The 22,313-nt window shown below is 41.5% G+C and overlaps 1 protein-coding gene across 6 annotated transcripts in view; it reads right to left on the bottom strand.

Annotated features, from left to right (window-relative positions):
• ACOX3 (acyl-CoA oxidase 3, pristanoyl) overlaps positions 1–21,873 on the bottom strand; it is a 36,785-nt gene extending 14,912 nt beyond the window's left edge. Inside the window, exons 1-7 of one of the 6 annotated variants that reach the window (XM_074541684.1) lie at positions 21,285–21,873; positions 18,916–19,077; positions 17,253–17,486; positions 16,192–16,263; positions 15,365–15,454; positions 10,284–10,427; positions 9,329–9,417 (exon numbers count right to left, since the gene is read on the bottom strand). In XM_074541684.1, coding sequence (XP_074397785.1) covers positions 9,329–9,417; positions 10,284–10,427; positions 15,365–15,454; positions 16,192–16,263; positions 17,253–17,486; positions 18,916–19,077; positions 21,285–21,560 — 1,067 coding nt within the window. In that variant the 5' untranslated portion in view covers positions 21,561–21,873. The other 5 variants (XM_074541685.1, XM_026792631.2, XM_074541687.1 and 2 more) reach the window with 5 other exon arrangements.
• Between the last annotated feature and the right edge of the window lie 440 nt (positions 21,874–22,313).

Genomic DNA, 22,313 nt, shown 5'->3' with positions numbered 1-22,313 from the left:
CAAAAGCAAAAAAACCCACTTCATTGACTGTAGGAGACCATTTCAGCAGCTTTGTAAGGAAAGAAGTAAAAAAGAATGGAAGGATAAGTAATGTATTCTGGTTGAGGGAAGACACAAGTAAAGTTACTTATCAGAGACCTTGTACACAGGCAGTTTGACAGGTACTTTCACTGACACCTCAGAAAGCTGAACTGAATTCTCAGGCTGCATGACTTAGGTTGGCTAGGTTGGAATCTCAGCAGTTAAAAGGCTTGGGAACATGAACAACTTCCTTCTGCCACCTAGAACAGGACTGGGCCATTCTCATTCCAAATAATTCCCTGCCTCAAACAACTCTGCAGTACTGTATTCTTAACTGAGGTGTTGTTTATTCCAGTCTGGAGACTGCTTTGGAATAGAGACACTATATATTTTTATGAGTCTAAAATATAGACCAGTGAGGATCACTCATTCTACTGCAATACAAAGAAGGACATAGCTGAAATAGTGCCCTGAGAAGGAACTGAAAAGAAAATTTTCCTTTGTTTAAACTCAAGTTAGGAATTCTATTCCCTGAAATGTGGTATCTTAGAAAAGGAAGAGCAGCATAACCCCTTCTAAATTGCAGCACTCTAGCAGCAATAAAGATGGAAGTTCTTAAGATAGGGAGAATGTCCTGAGTATTCATATTCTTCAGGAAGAAAGTGATTGAATTTTTTCATCCAAATGGGCAACACAATTTGGCACAATAGCAGCAGTATCAACCCTACTCATATCTAATAGTACTTGAAAAGCTGTATTTGTAATCAAAGAAAATTCCTTTTTCCTGCCAATAAAGGCTGATCTGTTTAATATGGCTCACGAGAGCCAGGTTATTCACATTAATAAATTACATAAGGGCTGCATTGCTGCATGTGCTTTTAAATTATGAGTTGTTTCCAAGGAAACATATCTGAATACTGAATTTATTCAGCCTTAGAGATACACAGTATTTTCAGACTTAGACACAGAGAAAGGCGTGCTATCCTAACCAAGAACCAGCTGCCTCAACAACTCCAATAAGTGCTTTGTTAAATGCCAATTTCAGTGAGACTACTTAGTAATAGAAGCAAATTCAGATTTTCCAAAAATCTGATTTCATCTATGTTAAATTTTTTTTCATATCACTGAAACTACAAATTATCTTTCTAGAAAGATCTTTGGCTAAATTCACATTCTCTTTTCCCTATATCCCAAAAAGAATCACAACTAAAACTGTACAACAACCAATGTTTTTAAGCAATAGCATGAATCTTAGAAAGAACTTGAGCTTTTAAATTATTACTACTCATTACTTTAATTACAGAAGTGTGTGTGTGGAAAGGTTTAGGTTTCTAGTTTATATTAATTTTTCACAGTTGCTGTCCACCCACAGAATTCCAAGAAGGTGCTTCCTCCTAGGATCTTACAATCCAAGCATAAGGTAGGAAGCTACAACTATGTTCAAACAGTGAAGCAGACACTAATTACTGAAGAATATTTTCCTGACAGGATGCCTGCCAGTCACAGCACACCAGCAGCTCATCATTTTTTACAAGCCATTAAGTCAAATGAGAATTTTAAAAATCAGAGTGACAAAATTAAGACAGCTCCATGGATGTTTATAAGGATCCCTCCCAAGCAGGAAGGGATGCATGGAAGGAAGCAATGAAATATTATTTTAAAAAGCTATTGAATGGGTGATAAAAACTGGAATTATGAGCCAGACTATAGGAAGAGTTGACCTAACAGAGAGATGACGCAATCTTTGGGGCACATATTAGACCATATTTCAAAGGGCTCCAGTTCTTAGGCTTTCTCTCTGCAAATACGTATCTGGAACATGCTTAGCCTTGTATGTGATGAATGGTAAGATTTTATGGCAGCATTCATAGAATCATTAGGCTGGAAAACACCTTCAATATCAGAGTCCAACCATTTCCCCATCAGTACCATGTTCACCACTGATCCACATCCCCAAGTGTGACATTCACACATCTTCTGAACCCTTCCAGGAATGATGACTCCACCTCTTTTCCCTGGGCAGCCCATCTCAATGTCTTAATACTCTTCCAGTGAAGAAATTTTTCCCAGCATCTAACCTAAACTTCGCCTGGTACCACTTGAGGACACTTCCTTTTGTTCTGTCATTTGTTACCTGGGAGACAAGGACAATTAATAAAATGGTAAATTATCCTCTCTTATGTGTTGTGTTTTACACTGTAGTGCATATTCACTAAGCAAAGTTGTGCAGTTGTAGAAATTTTTTTATATTGACTTGTGCTCGAGACTCAAGTGTTTATAAAAAGCAAACTGAAAGCTACTACTTTATAAACCTATATACCAATTGCCTACTTTCAGGGATTCCAAGCCTACTCATAATAAACATGTGACAGATGTGTGCTGAACAAAACAGCTCCCAAAATGACCTAAACGATTTTATCCACTTTCACTTGCTGTAATACAATCCCAAACAGTTAAATCTAAGGGAAGTCTTCAGTTGGAAAGAGTGAAAAACCTTCAAGAAAGTTTTATAATAATAATCTGTCTGACACAAATATAAGGAAGCTAATTCTGTACCACATAAAAGTGACCTAAAATTATTATGATTAAAAAGTACAAGCACACCCTTCTTTAATAACTTCACGCAGAGCTAGTGAACCAGAATACTGAATTTCCTCTCATTATATGGTAGCCTATTTTCTTAAAATCAAAATGAATTCAAGTAACAGGTTTTTAAAGTTTAGATTTTTTCCCTTGATATTATCCGTTACAGATAATATTATATAAAATATGTGGATATACATATCAGATGGCAAAGACTTTAAGAAGCAAAGCAGAGCAGCAGAACTAGCAATTAAAAATTCAACAGAAAATTTCCATGTGTAAAGGAATAAGATATTTTGCCTATAAGCACAAGTGTTGAAAATAAAAGCAGAACCTCACAGGACTGGTGAGTTAAGTGACCTTGTGAGATTGCTGCCAACTGCTGTTATGCTCCTTCTCCAAGAACTTCACTATTGGGAATTGTTAGACATACTGGCCAATTGGAACTTGATATTGGAACATATTAAAAATAAATAGTAAGATTTAATGAAGTCAATGATCACGTTTTTAATGGTTATTAGCCTAGAAAGCATGGACTTGGCCCACATCTGTCAACGCATTTAGGGGAAAAATCTCCTTAAAGAATTGAAGAAATATCTTACAATAATGGAACTATATACACGGTCATGGGGATATCATGTACCAGCAAGCTTGGAAAATGGCTAAATTTCACAGAGTGATGACAAGACCAGAGGTTTAAAAGCTGCCCTACTTAGGGCCTCTTCAGCACAGCAGATAGCGTGACTGGGATTAAGGCCTCTCAGCAAGACAGACAGACAGCTGTCACTTTCAATAGATATCACAGGCCTCTACAGCAATGTCTAATTTTGCATCCTGTAGACACATTTTTTACCACACATTAAAAAAAACCTGTGTCACATATATTTCTACCAAGAGCAGTTGAGCAGAGGAAAGTGCCATTCCAATAGCAGTGTTCTTGTTTGGGTTCCTTGGTCAGTAGTTTAGGGAACATTTCAAACTAAATTAATCTCACTGACTTTAAATCACACAATAGTAATTCATCTGGCATGCAGCAATGCTGATAAAAGAGGAGCAGCTGGAAAAGCTACAAGCTCCTTTTGCCAGTAATAAAGTAATAAACTGTTACCTATAGTGCAAATAGCTCAAACATGCTTTGGTGAACTTCAGACTCACTAAAATCCTTTTCTGTCAGCTTTTGTTACTGACTATCTTAGAGATGGTGCAATCATCTCTGCAAAAGACTTTCAGCCAGAAACAGAAACCAGGTGAATGGTATTGGAAGGCTGTGAGTCAGTTGATATCAGGGCTGTTTATGGGATACATTAAACCTTGGGAAGAGTAACATTTCAGAGGTTTGATTAAAAAATTGCAGAAGAAAAGAAAACTGCCACATATTCTAGACTGATGCCCACAGAAAGGTTAGAGCTGAGAAGAGTTACTCTTACAGTGAAATTGTGTGGCAGTATTTTAGTTTTATTTTCTACAATCAAGGCTGTCATGTAAGAATGCAGCCCTGTACAGTAATGCTCAATAACAATGATAAAACAACATAGTTTATAGGCCTCCTAATCCTAACCTAATGGACTTCACAGGCACACAAAGACTCACTCACACTTAAGTTCTCACAGTCCAGCTCATGTTGTGAGAAACTCTGGATGAGCACACTCCTGAAGCTGTCAAGAGCTGACAGAGCTCTGCTAAGGAACAAAAATGTCTGGTTGAAGTTCACTGCAGATGTGAGGCTGTATTTCTGTGCATCAAAAAACAAATGTGTGACCAGATTTAAGTCTACCTTTCCCCATTTTCACCCACATCAAGTGCCTTTCAGTGTGAAGCAGCTACTGCTGAAGAATTTTGAGGCACATGAACATGACAATAATGAGGGGATAAGGCAGCACCCTGCAGCAATGTGACCACAGCCCAGTAACACTGTATGTACTCACATAATGTCCAACCCTGACTGCAGAAATGACAGGAGAGGGGCAAAGCAAGGAAACGTCAATGATTCTGCTGCAAAAAGCACACCTTAAACTGTAAACATGCAAGATGTGTTTGCAAAATACCTAGTTTTAACTGTGAAAGTGGCACTTTTCACAAGGACTGAAGTGTTCATGGTGCATTCAGATAACGTAAATACAGGCACAAGCATTTGAACATTCTTTTTTCATCTATAGCCACTTAATTGCTATTGCTATCACAACTGTTTGATACTTAGGTCAGAGGCTGTAAGTCAATAAAAATATTAAACAAGCCCAAGCTTGTTTATTTGGGAAGAAGGACTGATTTTTAGACTTGATTTCTTCCATCTCTATTCTTTTTCCTGTACCAAAACAGCCACTCCTAAGGCCATGCAGTGAACCAGACCTGACAAATTATCTGACTGAAGACTACAAAAACTGGTAGGGTTTCTTCATTAGTTTTTATGCAGTTCCAGTTCCCGTACAGCTACATAAATGTTCATCAAGCAGGAAGAAAAAGGTAGTGTGGAAGTAGAAGCAAATAACCAAAGAAGCTGATTATAGACATCTTCACTGAACTACTGTTTCAGATTGAAAGATGAAGTTCCAAAGACTATTTAGGCTTCAACCATGTATTATAGTTCCTATCTTCCTGGTGAAATAACTGCAACAGTTGCAAAATCTAAATGAGCATTAAGAGGATAAATAGTAGAAGACAAAAAAGACTAGACTGATTGATTGTTCTGTCCTTAAACTAGTAATAGCAGTATCATAATGTACTATTGGCAGTGATGCTGAAATAGGAATGAAGAAATAAAGTATGAATTAACCATTTAAATGCAATTGGTAAAGGCTTGGAAGTCATGTGATATACCTCATCTTTGTCAATATATAAGGAATTATAGTGAGGGCTTTCTGAGCCATCTCTTTCCAGAACGATCCTTTCATGCGATTTATTGCTTTTCTATCAAATAAATCCCCTTTACTCATTTCTTCTTGGGCATTCTGTTTTGTTTTGAGTATCCAGAACACTAAATCTGGCCTCATTGATTGCTAGAGAATATGCTGAACATCTTAGTGTGTTGTACGTGTGCAAAGATTGACTACATTTTAATTGCACATGAAAGGCTGTTAAACAGCCAATAAACCACCACATCAGTTTTCCCAAGCCCCCAATCATCATTAGATCCAGTTAATTCTTCCTCTAGAAAGACCCTTTACTCCCCTACAAAGGCTTAAGGTAAAATGACAATTTCATTTCTCTAGTTCTTCCCTTACAAAGGGTTTTATCTTCTTAACAGATTGCATACATGTTATCAGTGGACACAGCTGAATGAGCTCAGAACGTGTTTTACAAAGAGAGGCATGGTAAGCACTACTTCAGAAATACAATTATAGTTGATTTTCATTCTTCCCCATGCAGATACAGTTGGGGATCATTTCCATCTCTGGAGAGGGGAAAGCAGAAATTTGCTGCTTGTTACAACTGGACATGAAAATGGTTCACTACCAATTCAGTGTCATTTACTGATGTGCACTGAGTTAATGGGCAATATGGGCAATGTTCCAGTACCAAGGTACATCCTTCCCCACCCTGCCCCCCCAAAAAACCCCAAACAAACAAACAAACAAAAAAAATCCACAAAAAAAACCCAAAAAACCCACACATCAAAGGAAGGAAACAGAAATGCACATCAACACACAGCCCAGCTCGTTTTATGTGTGTGCCACCCCTCCACCCCTTATGCCTGCCACGCATTTTACTGAAAGGCCCCTGAAATCCCAAATACTCAGAGATCTTTTCAGTAGGTTTTTTTTTTTCCCTCAGCTACTACCATTTTGGGTCCTCAGTGAGCAGCATATTTCAAAGACTGCCAGAGCACTAGCAACAGGTGAACATTTTAATATTATAAAATAAAGACTGAAAATAAAGACTGAAGCACTTGCATCCCCTGGTGGCAGTCTGATTTAACTTCAGTAACAAAACACAAACCCAATTTATACTCTCCATAAGAAAGAGTTTTATTTATATCCCTTTATGCATTGATTACACAAATTATTGCAAATTTCCTAGAGAAAAAAAAATTTCAAAATATTTTACAATGTTTTTGTCTTTTTTTGTCAGGGTAGCTAAAGTTACAAAGACCTGCAAACACCATGTGATTTTTGGACATCCACATTATGAAACTATGAGAATTACTTGGAATGATAATTTTAGAAATGGATTCACACTGCAAAAATTCCCACATTATTTCTGACATTCTTTCTCTTACTAAAAAAATTATACTCTGCATCAGCAGGAAACCAGCTTTCAGCCAAACAACCCAAGAGAATAACTGTTTTTCAAAGCCAGAATGGACAACTATAATCAACTACTCTGTTTTCTTACATAGCATAAATCACTTGCATTTTCTAAGGAGGCTCTGGAATTTCTTCCCCATGACCTTCATTAACGTTCAAGAACTAAACTCTCTGCATCCATACTGAAAACTATTAGCATAAATTTATTGAAGCACAGGAACAAAAGCAAACATCTGTCAGAGATGTCAGACTCTGATCCCCACTGTGACCACACATCCTGAGTGTAACTACATGGAAACAGACCTGATTTACTAAGTGCTCATGGTAGCTGAACCAGACTTCACCGACACATTCAAAATAAACTGGCAGTGCATGTAGTGGAGACTAACACCAGCCTGTGCTTTCTCTGAGACAAATGAGGATGTAAGATTGCTAAATGGACAAGGAGAATACCTTGACAAGGTGTTTGTGGTGAAATATCTCCCTGTGGATCCTGGCATTTTGCAGATCATGCAAACAAGAGTCCATTTTCTAGGGTGGCATGGCTTGCTGTCTCTGCACAGAAATGCAGAACTTCCTCTCCAGTCCCCATCCAGACCTTCACGTGCCTCTGAGAGCTGACACCGCCAAGCCCTGACACTTCTGACAGCTCAGTGTGTGCAGGAACATTGCAGAACAAAACCTGGTTCCCTGGTTCTTGACAACAATGTTGGCCTGCCTGCAGTCTTAGACCTCTCCAAAGAAAAAAGCAGCTAAAGTAGTTTAGGAACACAGGACACTGGAGATTTTAGCTAAATGAGGGGTATCTATGGGTAAGCTTGGGCTCCCTCATAATTCTTTCTTAATCTTCAAGTGCTGTCTTAAGGTTTCTAATGCAGGGACTATCTTAATGCATATTTAAGAGATCTATATCCATGACAGGGGCTCTTTGGGCACTACTGTTTGAACTAATAATTTTCTTGAAACAACATATACAAAGTAATGCTCTATGACAGGAATGCTCTATGACTGCTTTAAATGACATATGATAGATAAGGGACTTTATCTGACATTAAGACAGGGAGTCACTGGTATCTCACTTAAAGAGCATTTTATGGATTATAATTTCAAATTTTATCAGTTGTTATCTGTATTTGAATAAATACTCTATTTTTTCCAGTAGATAATGGAAAAAATGATTTAAAATTATATACATTTAAAGTCACATAACAAGCATACTCTTCATTACCGTGCTGCACGTAATCCATATTGCAATATAAGAATGAACAGCAGAATTTAAATACTTCTATAGAAATATGAAGTTGATTAACATTTAGATTACTCAGGCCCATGCTGCTGTGCCATCTGGTGGCTACTAGTCTGTAATGCAGAAGCAGAAAAAAAATACTCACCAAACCTTAAATATCCCTCTTTTCCAAGTCTTTCTTACAGTTTTCCTCTACAAATTAATTTTGGGTTGTTTCAGGTTTTTAAAATTTATTTCTTCCATGTCTTCAGGAAACAGAGAATCAATGATAATGAGCTAAATAACCATAAAATTCCTACAACATTCTGGAAATACAGTCAATGCCATAATATTTGAAACCAGGATACTTTCAGATGTCTATACTGTGTTTACTGCAATGATCTGTTTTGAAGGACAATAGAAAAATCTGTAACAAACTGAATCAACAGAAAGAATTAAATTTGAGGCATAAGGAAGTGAAACCTTTCTTTGCCATTTAAAGTTTATGTCTTTATACAGAACTATGTAACTAATCTAACAGTTTAAATAACTTTTACGTAATGACTGTTCTAATGCAGAAATATACCTTTGTTTTCTCACTGTATCTCCTCCCCATCAAACACCTTTGGTTATTAAAGCAGACAGAAAGGCCCTTGGAGTCCATGACTAAGAAATGGAGCCAGGTACGATTTTATTTCAACTGTACACACACAATACAGAAGAAAATAACTAGCATTCTATTTCTTGGCTGCAATCTAGAAATCCCACGATTTAAACAAGAGACATAGTTTCTCTCTTTGGTCTCATTTATCTTAATCTTTACTGAAAATAAACCTTATCTGGGGACCACCATTAGCCTTCCTGTGGGCTGGAAATCAACAGAAAAAATAATTAAAGTCTTACATCCAGATCTGTGCAGAAGCTGATAAAATTCTTTACCCAGAACTTACTAGATTTTTTTCCATTATTATTGTTGAAGAGTCTGTAACTGCAAGACTACCTGGGGATATTCACAGAATACCAGGAGCACTTCATATTTTAAAGAGTGAGAAAGGCTGAAAGGCTGCTAATATTCAGACAGAAAATACTGAAAATCAAGATCTTTCAATCTGGGTTTTTTTTCAGAAATATCAACAATTTTAAACCACTAGTGAACATTTCAGGAGTAAGGACAGAACAGAGACAGGGGGATCTTTGCACGCACCACTGCAGTGTGACATAACCTAGAATGTTTTCTCTTTCAAATGTATTGACTTACCCATTATCCAGCCCATTCAGCCCAATTTTCTTTCCTACATCTCCTACCATCACACCTGGCATTGGTAGGAGAGTTTTTGTGTCTCGAATCTGTACAGAAGTGAAACAAAAACATTTCAGTAACAGAGTAATGAAAGCTATTGACTGAATTTTTCCAAGGTTGAAAATATTCCCAACTTGTACCCTGATATTAATGATAAAGAGTCTTCCCTGTTTCTTTCAAGCACATAATCCTGCATATAACTTGTACTTATGCATCCTCTCATTCAGGACATAGATACTTCATTGAAAATTAATTTGGAATATGACATTAATTACATCACTGTTTTAAATATCACTTAACAATGATGACTGCTCTCATTAGACTACCACTGAAACCTCCTTCAGAAACAGGTAAAGCAGAAACCATTGGAATTCTTATGCAACAATCAGCTCTGAAATATTACAATTCTGTAATAAACTTTGTTCAGTCTGCAGCTAGTCTAGTACATTTTACTATGTAAAAGTTTTGTACTACACCAACATATTTTCTACATATTTTCTGATGCCTTTAATTCTATAAAATTATTTCTGTGGTAGAAGTTTTCAGATTTCATGCAGATCAGCATGAAGCAGTGGCACACATAAATCATCTTAAGTCCTGTGCAAGACTTTCAGGACTTCATATGACACAGATGAGTTCTATCTATACAAGTACCAATATCATCTGGAGACTTTTCAGCTCTTCTATATTTTCTGAAGGTTTTGCAAAAAAATGAGAGTATAAAACCAGCTCTACAATCTTCATAAAATCAGTGAACATTTTAAAAAAGTATCCTGGTTACAATTCCAATAAAATGTAAAGGTATTAAATAAAGAATCTGCTGGTCAGGTATAAACAACAGCATAACCAAGTCTTTAATTTGAACCCACTCTTGCCCAAAAGAATAAAATTATTAACAATATTTCTACCCTACCTGTACAATAAAGGGATGTAATCCTTGGCACTGTCCATCAGGAGTATAGAGCTGGGCATACAAAACTGCATGAGTGGCATGTTTCCCCAAATTACCAACCCAGAACTTTGCAGCTTCAAAGTCAGGTGTATTGATGACAAATTCCTGTAACCAGGAAATAAAAAGAAAATTATATAAATAATAAAAATCAGGTTACAGATTTTTTTTTCACCACCATGGCAATGTTCTGAAAACATCCATTACCTGCCAGGATTTATTCTATACTGCACTGTCCTGGGTTGACTATATGATGCTTTTATCCCCAATCGTCTCATTCTGTTTATGTTGAATAATAATAAGTTGTGTACCTTTAAGAGTGTTACAGAGAGTGAAGAGGGAGAGAGAAGAAGCGCGCAGTTTTGTTTTTCAGACACTGCACTCACTCCTCCACATTCCTGCTCCTGACTGTGTTGTCTGCGGACGGACAGCGGGACAGAGAGCTCTTCTTTTGCTTTTTAGTTAGTGTTAGCTAGCTGAGGCAAAGAAGTTCCCTGGACTGTTTTTTTTCCCTTTTCTTTGGACCTCTTGGAACTGCTCTGGACTGAACACCCAGGAGAGCACCGGCAGCTGCAGCTGTGGCCACCGGGCCAGCCCTGGCCTGCGACCATTCCAGCACTGAGAGACTGATCAGAGACTGAGTGAGCTGCTGCTTGAACCCGGGGTTTTTCTCAGTTTGTCATCTCTTTTAGAGTGGCAAGGGGTCTCATTGTTTTGATACTGTTTTGGTCTTATTGTTTAATAAACAGGGGGTTTTTTTCCACCTTTCTCCAAGGAGGTATTTTTCTTTCCTCCCGGACCAGTTGGGGGGAGGGGCCGATTGGATCTGCTTTTCCCACCGGAGCTCCTTTGGGGGGATTCTTCCCCAAATTTGCTCTAAACTTGGACAAATACATGAATTGGCGCCCAACGCGCGGCTGGAAAATGTGGAAAAAAGCCCTATTAATTGTGTGTCTGTGGTTGTTAAAGCAGTTAGTAGCTATGCTGCTTGAACCCCTGATGTCTCTGGTTGAGAACGCCTCTGTATGGCTCTGGGCTCTAGACCTTTTTGAGGTTTCAATACCTTTCTGGTCATTAGGGTTATTGTCCTTAACAAGTAATTTTTACGGTAGAGGGGTACGGATTGGAATAGCTGTTGTGCTGGCCTTGGTGATAATGATTTATAAAGCGTTCAAAAAGATACTGACCTCTGTTTACAGCATGTATGGTTTATGGTTTCTTCATCCTACCCTGCATCCCAATTCCAGTGGTATGTTTTGGGAATTTATTAGTAACTACACTCAGTCTGTTAGAGGAGGAGCTAAGAATGAGACTTTCCAGCCTTCCCTTTCCCTCTTCTCCTTTGGATCGGTTATGTCACTTTTTGAGAATGTTCAGTTTCCCCTGAATGTTAAAGAGACCATCTTTCTGGTATTTAATTTGGTAAGTTTCCTCTATATGGTCTGCAGCTTCTCTAGAATGAGGGCTGAGATATCCAGAGGAGCTGGTGAGACCCCTGATCCAGAAGCAGAATGCAGGCCTCAGTTTGCTTTCACCTGGAGAGGCGTGCAGTACACCTGGAACCGATTGCCCCAGGGGTGGAAGCACAGCCCCACCATCTGCCATGGACTGATCCAGGCTGCACTGGAAAAGGGTGAGGCTCCAGAACATCTGCAATATATTGATGACATCATTGTGTGGGGGAAGACAGCAGCAGAGGTGTTCGAGAAAGGGGAGAAAATTATCCAGATTCTCCTAAAAGCTGGCTTCGCCATCAAGAAGAACAAAGTCAAGGGACCTGCTCAAGAGATCCAGTTTCTGGGAGTGAAGTGGCAAGACGGACGGCGTCAGATTCCCACCGATGTCATCAACAAGATCACAGCAATGTCTCCACCCACCAATAAGAAAGAGACACAAGCTTTCCTAGGCGCCATAGGTTTTTGGAGGATGCATATTCCCGAATACAGTCAGATCGTGAGCCCTCTCTACCTGGTCACCCGTAAGAAGAACACTTTCCACTGGGGCCCAGAGCAGCAACAAGCCTTTGCACAGATCAAGCAGGAGATTGCTCATGCAGTAGCCCTTGGCCCAGTCAGGACAGGACCAGAGGTGAAGAATGTGCTCTACTCTGCAGCCGGGAACCATGGCTTGTCCTGGAGCCTTTGGCAGAAGGTGCCTGGGGAGACTCGGGGTCGACCACTGGGATTTTGGAGTCGAAGCTACAGAGGGTCTGAAGCCAACTATACTCCAACAGAGAAAGAAATCCTGGCTGCCTATGAAGGAGTCCAGGCTGCTTCGGAGGTAATAGGCACTGAAGCACAACTCCTCCTGGCACCCCGACTACCCGTGCTGGGGTGGATGTTCAAAGGCAAGGTTCCTTCCACTCACCATGCCACCAGTGCTACATGGAGCAAGTGGATTGCTCTCATCACTCAGCGCGCCCATATAGGTAAACTGAATCGCCCTGGGATTTTGGAGGTCATTACAAATTGGCCCGAAGGTGAAAACTTTGGTCTCTCTGATGAAGGGGAACAAGAAGAGACACGAGCTGAAGAAGCTCCACCATACAACCAACTGCCAGCAGAAGATACACAATACGCTCTCTTTACTGATGGGTCGTGCCGCATTGTGGGAATGAACCGGAAGTGGAAAGCAGCTGTATGGAGCCCCACACGGCAGGTGGCAGAGGCCACTGAAGGAGAAGGTGGATCAAGCCAACTTGCTGAACTCAAAGCTGTTCAACTGGCCCTGGACATTGCTGAGAGAGAGAAGTGGCCAAAGCTCTACCTTTATACTGATTCATGGATGGTAGCCAATGCTCTGTGGGGATGGCTGGAGAGGTGGAAAAAGGCTAACTGGCAACGTAGAGGAAAGCCAATTTGGGCTGCTGAAGAGTGGAAAGACATTGCTACCAGGGTAGGGAAGCTGCCTGTGAAGGTCCGCCATGTAGATGCCCATGTACCCAAGAGTAGAGCTAATGAGGAGCACCAAAACAATGATCAGGTAGACCAAGCCGCAAAGATAGGGGTGTCCAAAATAGACCTAGATTGGGAACATAAAGGAGAGTTATTCTTAGCTCGATGGGCCCATGATGCCTCAGGCCACCAGGGCAGAGATGCCACCTATAAGTGGGCACGAGACCGAGGGGTGGATCTAACCATGGACAGTATCTCTCAGGTTATCCATGACTGTGAGACGTGTGCCGCCATCAAGCAGGCCAAGCGACTGAAGCCCCTCTGGTATGGTGGGCGGTGGTCCAAGTACAAGTATGGGGAGGCCTGGCAGATTGACTACATCACACTGCCCCAGACACGCCAGGGCAAGCGCTACGTGCTGACCATGGTGGAGGCCACCACTGGATGGCTGGAAACCTACCCTGTGCCTCATGCTACAGCCCGGAACACCATCCTGGGCCTGGAAAAGCAAGTTCTGTGGAGACATGGCACCCCTGAGAGGATTGAGTCAGACAATGGGACTCATTTCAAGAACAGCCTTGTCAACACCTGGGCTAGGGAACATGGCATTGAGTGGGTGTACCATATCCCCTACCATGCACCAGCTGCAGGCAAAGTGGAGAGGTACAATGGACTGTTAAAAACCACATTGAAAGCATTAGGTGGGGGATCTTTCAAGAACTGGGATCAGCATCTGGCAAAGGCCACCTGGTTAGTTAACACCCGAGGCTCTACTAACCGAGTCGGCCCTGCCCAATCTGAGCCTTTGCAGAGAGTAGATGGAGACAAAGTCCCAGTGGTACATGTCAGAGGTTTGTTAGGGAAGACTGTGTGGATCAATTCTGCCTCGAGTACAGACAAACCCATTCGTGGGGTTGTCTTTGCTCAGGGACCAGGTTGCACGTGGTGGATAATGCAAAAAGATGGAAGAACACGATGTGTACCTCAGGGAGACCTGATTGTTGGATAAAACCTGTATAAATATCACTGTTTCCTGAATGTTATTACCATTGTCTGTGTATAGTTGTATAATGGATGTATCATGTATGTACTTGTAGAGTTAGAATTTATATTAGTTTTAGTAGTAAGCAGACGATATGGGGATAAGGGGTGGAATGTCCTGGGTTGACTATATGATGCTTTTATCCCCAATCGTCTCATTCTGTTTATGTTGAATAATAATAAGTTGTGTACCTTTAAGAGTGTTACAGAGAGTGAAGAGGGAGAGAGAAGAAGCGCGCAGTTTTGTTTTTCAGACACTGCACTCACTCCTCCACATTCCTGCTCCTGACTGTGTTGTCTGCGGACGGACAGCGGGACAGAGAGCTCTTCTTTTGCTTTTTAGTTAGTGTTAGCTAGCTGAGGCAAAGAAGTTCCCTGGACTGTTTTTTTTCCCTTTTCTTTGGACCTCTTGGAACTGCTCTGGACTGAACACCCAGGAGAGCACCGGCAGCTGCAGCTGTGGCCACCGGGCCAGCCCTGGCCTGCGACCATTCCAGCACTGAGAGACTGATCAGAGACTGAGTGAGCTGCTGCTTGAACCCGGGGTTTTTCTCAGTTTGTCATCTCTTTTAGAGTGGCAAGGGGTCTCATTGTTTTGATACTGTTTTGGTCTTATTGTTTAATAAACAGGGGGTTTTTTTCCACCTTTCTCCAAGGAGGTATTTTTCTTTCCTCCCGGACCAGTTGGGGGGAGGGGCCGATTGGATCTGCTTTTCCCACCGGAGCTCCTTTGGGGGGATTCTTCCCCAAATTTGCTCTAAACTTGGACATGCACTCCAGCACCTGAAATCTCTCTTATCATGTTCAATTTTAGAGAGAACACATGTAGTAAGGAAAAAAAATTAGAGCTTGAAAAGCTCATTATCTCATTGTAAAGACTGAAACTCAGCTTTTCTAATTGCTTATTTAAGGAGTTAAAAAAAAAAAAGGCAGATTAATGGACTGGGAAGCATTTCCTAGATCTTAGGTTAAACTGAGCTGTGAGTTCAAGTAAAGAACTGAGAGAGCTGTTCCAGCTGTGAGAGCTGAAGCCTGTGCAGGGACCAACTCCTTCTCACACAGTTTAGTATGGAAAGGCAGCCTGGCTGACAATGTGCAGCAAGGACTAACCTGAGTGCTGGGATCAAATGTGGCTGTAGTCCGTAAGCCTTTGGTGTTAGATCCGTGGCTGAGTTCAGTCAGAGCAAAACAACCAAAAATCTAAATTAGGAGACAGAGGGCACAGTTCAAGACCACTTTATTATATTAATTGAAACAGCAAGACTTTCAAATGAGTTCAAATTCAGCTATTAGAGTCTAACTTGGCAAAAAAACCCAAACTAAAACTAAAACAAAACAGGAAGTGATAAAGAGCAACAAAAGAAGCACAAGGCTCAGTTAAAGTGCAATCAAAATATTTATCTTGCAAAATCAGAGGGTCTGGCCAGACAGTAAATGCTGCCCACATGGCCTAGACTGGAGAAAATGTTTAGGATTGGCACCTTCTGTATCAGACAGGCTGCATTTATTCTGCAGAATGCTTGGTCCCAAGTCCCCATGGAACTCCATGTGGTGTTTCTTTGGCATTAAGACATTTTCCATTTTATAGCATTAGAAGGGAATTTTTGTGGCAACACATCAAGGTTAAGAGTATCCTAGTAGGATAGTCTTAAATGACTCTGGACAGAGCCTGAACTAGTGTAATGTTATCTATACTGCCTTTAGGGAAAAGTTCCCAAATTTTCTCTGCATGTTAACAAAACATATCAGGAAGTGGTTTATGAGCTAGTAGTAAGGACAGTCAGAGTTCAATGCTTGAATCTGCTCCATGGCCTTTTCTTTTGCTATTTAGAGGTACCTAGGTATATAAAGAGATCAGAAATAACACTAAAACTGCAAATAGTGCAAACACAGCTCTAATAGTGTCCATTTCTCACAAATTATTAGAAAAAAATTACCTCCATGCTATAAGCTTGTTCCAAAACGTATCCAAGTCTCTTAGAAGCACTCATAATTGAACCTGCAAACGACTGTAAAAACAGAATAATGAATTAAATCAGTGCCCTGTGATGAAAAGCACAAGTTGCACATGACTTTTAATAGTGATGTCCAGTAAAGAGACCAGGGAAAGTGGGCTGCATAGTAAACTATAATTAGACTATAACTGGGGGAGGTAAGTCAGGATTTGATCATGTCAAGGCCCCTTTACAGATGACTGAACTCATCCCAGCTCTAACTGGTTCAAGCCTTCATTGCAATTGCTTAGAAATACTTTCCATTTGTCCTTAGTGATATTCCCTTGAGCAAAGGAAAACTTAAAGACTATTTTAGTTCATTTTACTGCCAAACAGATTGGGAGCTGAAAGTAGCTGCTTCAGGATCCAACAAGAATGCTGATTTGAAAGCTGCCTTCAGTTTTCCTACATAGATATTCACATAATAAAACTCTAATTCCTAGATCGTTCCCAGCTGTGTGAAGAGTAATAATTAATTAATTTATTAAATTGATAATATTTGACCAGCTATGTTGAGCATTCTTTGTGAGAGACCATCTGGGAAACAACTGATTAACAGAATTCAGCCACTGATGCCAGTGAGAAATTTTAAACTGCTTTACATTCCTTCTGGATTCTGCTCTTCAGTAAGACACTGGGGCTCAAGCAGGTAATTTTCTGATACCTGCAAATCTTTAGCAAACACACAGCCACCAACAACCAAGTTCTTTGGCTACCCTAAAGAGGAAGCAGAGGAGTAAACAAAAGAAAGCATAAAATCTTTTTTTCTGTATCTCTGTCTGTACTGTTTCACCTTAACTTTCCAGGTGGGATTCCAGTGGAGACAGGGATTTAACAACAAAGATTACCCAGAGCTCTCTAACTGTTCTAAACAGTTAAAACTTAATACCATTCTTGAGGAAAAGATCAAGTTTTAATAAAATAGGCACAAAGCAACAGAATTATGGTATTAGAAGTTACTTAAATTCAAACATACACTACTATAGCCACTGAACTGTACTTACACCAGAATGTAAGAAAAACTTGAGACACAGAGACCAATCATACATTCCTATAAAGATCACCATATGAAAGAGCCTTAATGGGTCCGCCATCGCTTCTTGCTGAGTGAGGAACTCGTACTCAAAGAGCCTTTTACAGCGCAGGAAGGTCAGCTCCTGGTACTTCTCACGGCACAAATCCTCTCCAGGATGATGTGCAAAGAGAGGATCATTTTCCAGAGCAGAGAAGATTCTGTTCTTGGAGAGGAAAAAACTGACATGAGACTATTGACCTAAAACCATTAACAAAACTTATTAACTTCCTTCAAAATAACACTAGGTCTCAAACTACAATTGTTTGCTGCAAGGTACAAATTTAAAAAGCAAAATTTCCAGAGAATTAGGAAATATATTTAAATTATCTGTCATATATACAGCTCATGCAGCTAAATTTTATGACATCTCCTTCACCATGAAGTGATTCACTCTGAATCTAAAAAACAGTATGGTAAAACTTACTTGCTTTGTGTAGCAGCTTCACTATCTCAATACATGAAGCTGCTGGCAGAATCCAAGAGGCAAAAGTCCCTCAGTCTGAGGACAAAGGTAAAACTCCAGGGCTTACAGTCAGTTAGAAATATGCCATGATGTTAAAACCATAAGGCCACCACAACTGCTCTGCTCCCAGATGAAAGTAAAAAAAGGCTCCATTTAATGGAACCACCATATGCAGCCCTTCAGTGTGGGGTTGTGCATCTTTTAATGTTGTAATTTGGATCCTTTTTGTAGTAGGTAATATTTTATGGCATTTTTTTATCCCAGTGTCTTCAACATATCCACACCTTCTTAATTGTCCTTCACAAAAGAAGGAAGAAACCCAGACTTTCAGTGCTTTCCTTTGAAAGGCAGTCATTCCTTTTCTCTGTGTAAACATCTCTACATGCCCACACAGCTTTGAAACTCCAGACATAGAACACTTGGGTTTTATCTCTGCTGTAACACACACCAGCCAGACAAAACTAGGCCTTTTTGATTTCTCTGATCTACCTGCTAGGATTTTTATAATTATGGTGAAGATTCAAGATTACTTAAATCTATGTAAATGTACACCACCTTCAGAAAGCCAGTTCTTTCTCCTCCTATATCTTCAAGTCATGCATTTCCACACCATCTCTTGTGCTGCAGTTAATCTCTTTTCTTGGTAGGATTAGCTTTCAGCAAGGTTCACATGCTAATCTCCAATTGCAATGCCACATAAACATTAATTCAAGCACAGAACATTGGAAATTAGGTCAAAGTAAGACAGAAATACCGTTTGATGGTGGCTTGAACTTAGCTCTGCATAAGTGCCTTGCAAAATCACGTGATCTATTATTTAAAGCAAACAGTAAAGAAATATGGTAGAATATAGTTATTTCTCAATTTGAAATGAACACTCAAATTCTGAAATGTAGTACCTGCTGTTCTCCCCTGTACTGATGTTCTGTAATTAAATAAGTCTTATGACACAGCAGAATAGATTGCTTAAAAATTCAGCTCTGTTCTGAAAATTAGCTGTGCAAATCAAATTCCTTCATGCTCCATATTTACAGAGCATTATTAACTATACTCCCTTTAAAAAAAAACATACTTAGTTCTACTGATATCTGCACAATTAAAACATGCTTACAATTCTTGCCAAGTTTACCTTCAGCTGGATGACATCTTCACCATCTATGAAAAGTGCCATCTCCTTCCAGTTGAAGGAAGCTTTCTTACGGTATCTGGAAAGGGGGCCTTGAGGGAAATCTGCCAGCAAATTATCCCGTGAGTTTTGGTTGCCAGTCATTTCTTTCTGATTCATTGTTAGCTAAACTGCAGCAAATGAGAAAAGATAAAACACAAACTGAAGCACCACAGATATCGCCTTTTTAGTTATAAAAAGAAATTAAAAGAGTTGTTTAATTAAATCCATGGATTTGTTTAAATGTATGAGTACAGCACTGCAGAGGCAACTAAAATCTTGTCCTTCCCCTTTTCTAATTCAACTGGCTTGATACAAAGAAAAAGAAAAAATGCCTTTGACCCAATGTAAACTAATTACATCATCTTTGTTATTAAAATATGAGCTAAAAATGAAACAGGGACAACACTGGTTATCACCATATTGTGTATTAAGAAAGAGGGTGATAAAAGTGAGAAAATAGCATGTCTTAAACAGCAAATGCAGTAAGGCCCCATGAAGTCTGCTGGCAACTTTGTGTGCATCTATGGGTCAGGCAAGAGCACTACAGAACTGCACAGACCCTGCAAGATTTCCCTGTCAGGAGGTACAACTGCACTGGTTCGGGAGAGAGAGGAGAATTGGGCCTTTCATTAGAACCTGGCCCAAAGAAATAGAGGCTGATCCTCTGCTGCTTCCAGAAGCTGGTGCTGGAGAGCCCTCTGCTGCTCAGGGCACTCCCAGCGATCTCTGCCATCACACAGGGCAGAGATCTCTGCTGTGCCTGGAGGGAGCAGAAACCACTGGACAGGGCAGCAGAAGGACTGGCTGAAAGAAGCAGCTCAAAGATACAGGCAGGACATCCTGGCCCAGGGCTGGCCAAGGGCTCACTATAAACTTTGAATATAATGAAGTATAGAAACTACTGCAGCAGCCTGCCTTTTCAACACCTTTCCTCCCTCCATCATCTTGATATATCTCCTTGATACCTCTCTTTTCTTTCAACCTTATTCTTTTATGGAGGTCATGCTCTAGCTCTGAACAGTGCAAACACAGTAGAAGGGAACAGTAGGATAGTATTTCTGCATTGACTTCCAAATCAGTTCTAGGAAGATGCAGGTAGCTCCAGTACTGCGCAACAGGTTTGGAAAGAAAGAAAATAAAAAATAACAAAAAGGACATTGAGAAAGTGTTTCAACCTCCAGCCAAATAAACAGATACTACAATTCTAATAGGCTTTACACTTGTAATTGGAAAATAGGCTTTTCACGCATAAAAGAGAAAAAATTACATGGCAATACTGCAGCTACTGCATCTAACTTTATTTACATTGCAAATCAGCAATATTACCCAAATGAGAAAACCTAAGAGTTCATTTAAAATAGCGTTCTGTACATAAAATATACTATAAATTTTCTGACTTCATGCAATGGTTTAATACAATTTGGCTCCAAGTCAACAGTTTCAAAACCTAATTAAGAAATCAAAACAGGTAGTTGCAATAGGAAAGTAACAACGGGCTGTCCTAAAGAATAACTTCAGCGTCAATTTCAGCCTTGCTCTGAAATTTTGAAACGTGTGTGACAGTGGAAGTAAAAACCACATTATTTTCAATTTGAAAAGAACTGCTGCTGTTTCACTGCAACATGTTGGGTTGGAAACCTTTTTCCATGGAAAGCGCTCCTGCTAGTAATTCAAATTCACACCTGGGCACCAAAAACGGGTCACAAATCAGAAGGCAAAGGACAGTTTGCAGGGTACTATCCTCAACTATCTCACGTAATAATGACACAGCTCAGACACTTGGTAGCTGCCAAGAATAATGATACTGTACCCTCACGGCTAAGAGATGATATAACCGGTGTTTTACTTTATTTTCTTTTCTAGCGGCTCTGCATTTCCGAGCAATCTGCTGCTGGCAGGGGCCCAGAGCAGGACACCCCCGGGCAGGGCACGAACCGCTTCCGTGCGGGCTCACGGCACGGCCGCTGCTCGAGCGGCCCGAATTCACGGCGGGGCACGGCTTCTGCTCAGACACGGCAAACCCAGACCACACAATGTGCTGTTATTTGCTAAAAATGGTGTACCGAGCTGTCTCCCTGATGGGCCGGGCTGACTGTCCGGTGTCAGTCAGCCGTCCCGGTGTGGAGTTTGCCTTCCGGAGCGTTTTCACGCAGCTGTCACAGCGGCACAGACCTTCCCTAAACACAGCAGCACATGCCGTGACGACCCTCCAGCCTCACGCCCTGCTGGCTGCTCCTCACGTTTTCAGCCGCAGGACGGCACCGCAGCGGTCTCTTGCGGCACTCGGAGCCTCAGAGCCACAGGCGGGGGCCAGGGGACGCGGTACGTACCTGCGGCCGGCGCCGTCTCCGCCTCGGGAACTGACGGGAGCAGCCTGCGACGCGCTCCGCCTCCTGGAGCGGCGGCGGCAGCGGGCGGCGGATGGGGCCGGTGGGGACGGCGGCCGTGCGGGACCCCGGCGGCGCCGCGCTGCCCGGCGGCTTCTGGGCGGCCGTGCACGTGTGGCTAGAGAAGCCGCAGGTGGCCAACAGGAGACTGAGCGGCGCCGCTGTCCAGGCGGAGGGGACGGTGCCGCTCGGCGAGGGCGGGGAGATATCGCCCTCCATCGTCACTGCGGGGGCAAACGGGGGCGACGGCGGGCAGGAGGGGCGAACGGCGGGGGCCGCGGAGCTGGGCCGGCTCTGGAGGGAGGTGCGGGGCCAGCTGGCTCTGCCGCCGCCCCTCGTGGCCTGGGGCGGGCCCGGCGAGCTCCGCGCCGTGCTGAGGACGCTGCTGCCCCGGGGCCGCCCCGCCGCGCCCCCGGCCCGGGAGCTGGCGGTGCAAGGTGAGCGGGGCGGCGCTGGGGGCTGTGAGGGGCTGGGGCTGGAGCTGGAGCTGTCGCGGACCTGTCCCCTCAGAGTTTGTCTCGCACATGAGAGAAACGCCCTTTTTCCCCCCGTTTGTGGGAACGATGGTGGATTTTTGTCCCTATCGTGTACCTAGGGTTTATTTTTTACCTTTCGTTGTTGCGCCAGGAAGCATTAAAATTTCAGCATTGAAATACAAATTGCAGAGAGCAGGGAGCCGTGGCACTCAGGAGCTGCTGCCCACGCTCATAGTGCAGGCCTAATGACAGCTTTGCCAGGAGTGACTGCAGTGTTGGGAAATGCGGAATTTCTGAACAGAGCAGGCTGCTCTCCCACCTGCCTGGCCAAGTAGAAGTGTCTGTATTGACTTTCTTCATGTTTAGTATTGCTTAATGTGAAGGATGCATACTTTATGATTGGCTTTTCGCAAATATTAAAATGAATGTTATATGTGTTATGTTAGAAAATTATGCTGTATTAATTTATTAGTAATGTGTTAAATAGAGTTATAAC

The sequence above is a fragment of the Zonotrichia albicollis genome, chromosome 5 (genome assembly GCF_047830755.1).
Source record: "Zonotrichia albicollis isolate bZonAlb1 chromosome 5, bZonAlb1.hap1, whole genome shotgun sequence".
Lineage (NCBI taxonomy): Eukaryota > Metazoa > Chordata > Aves > Passeriformes > Passerellidae > Zonotrichia > Zonotrichia albicollis.
The sequence above is the reverse complement of the archived record's forward strand: the minus strand, read 5'-3'. Positions and strand labels throughout refer to the sequence as shown.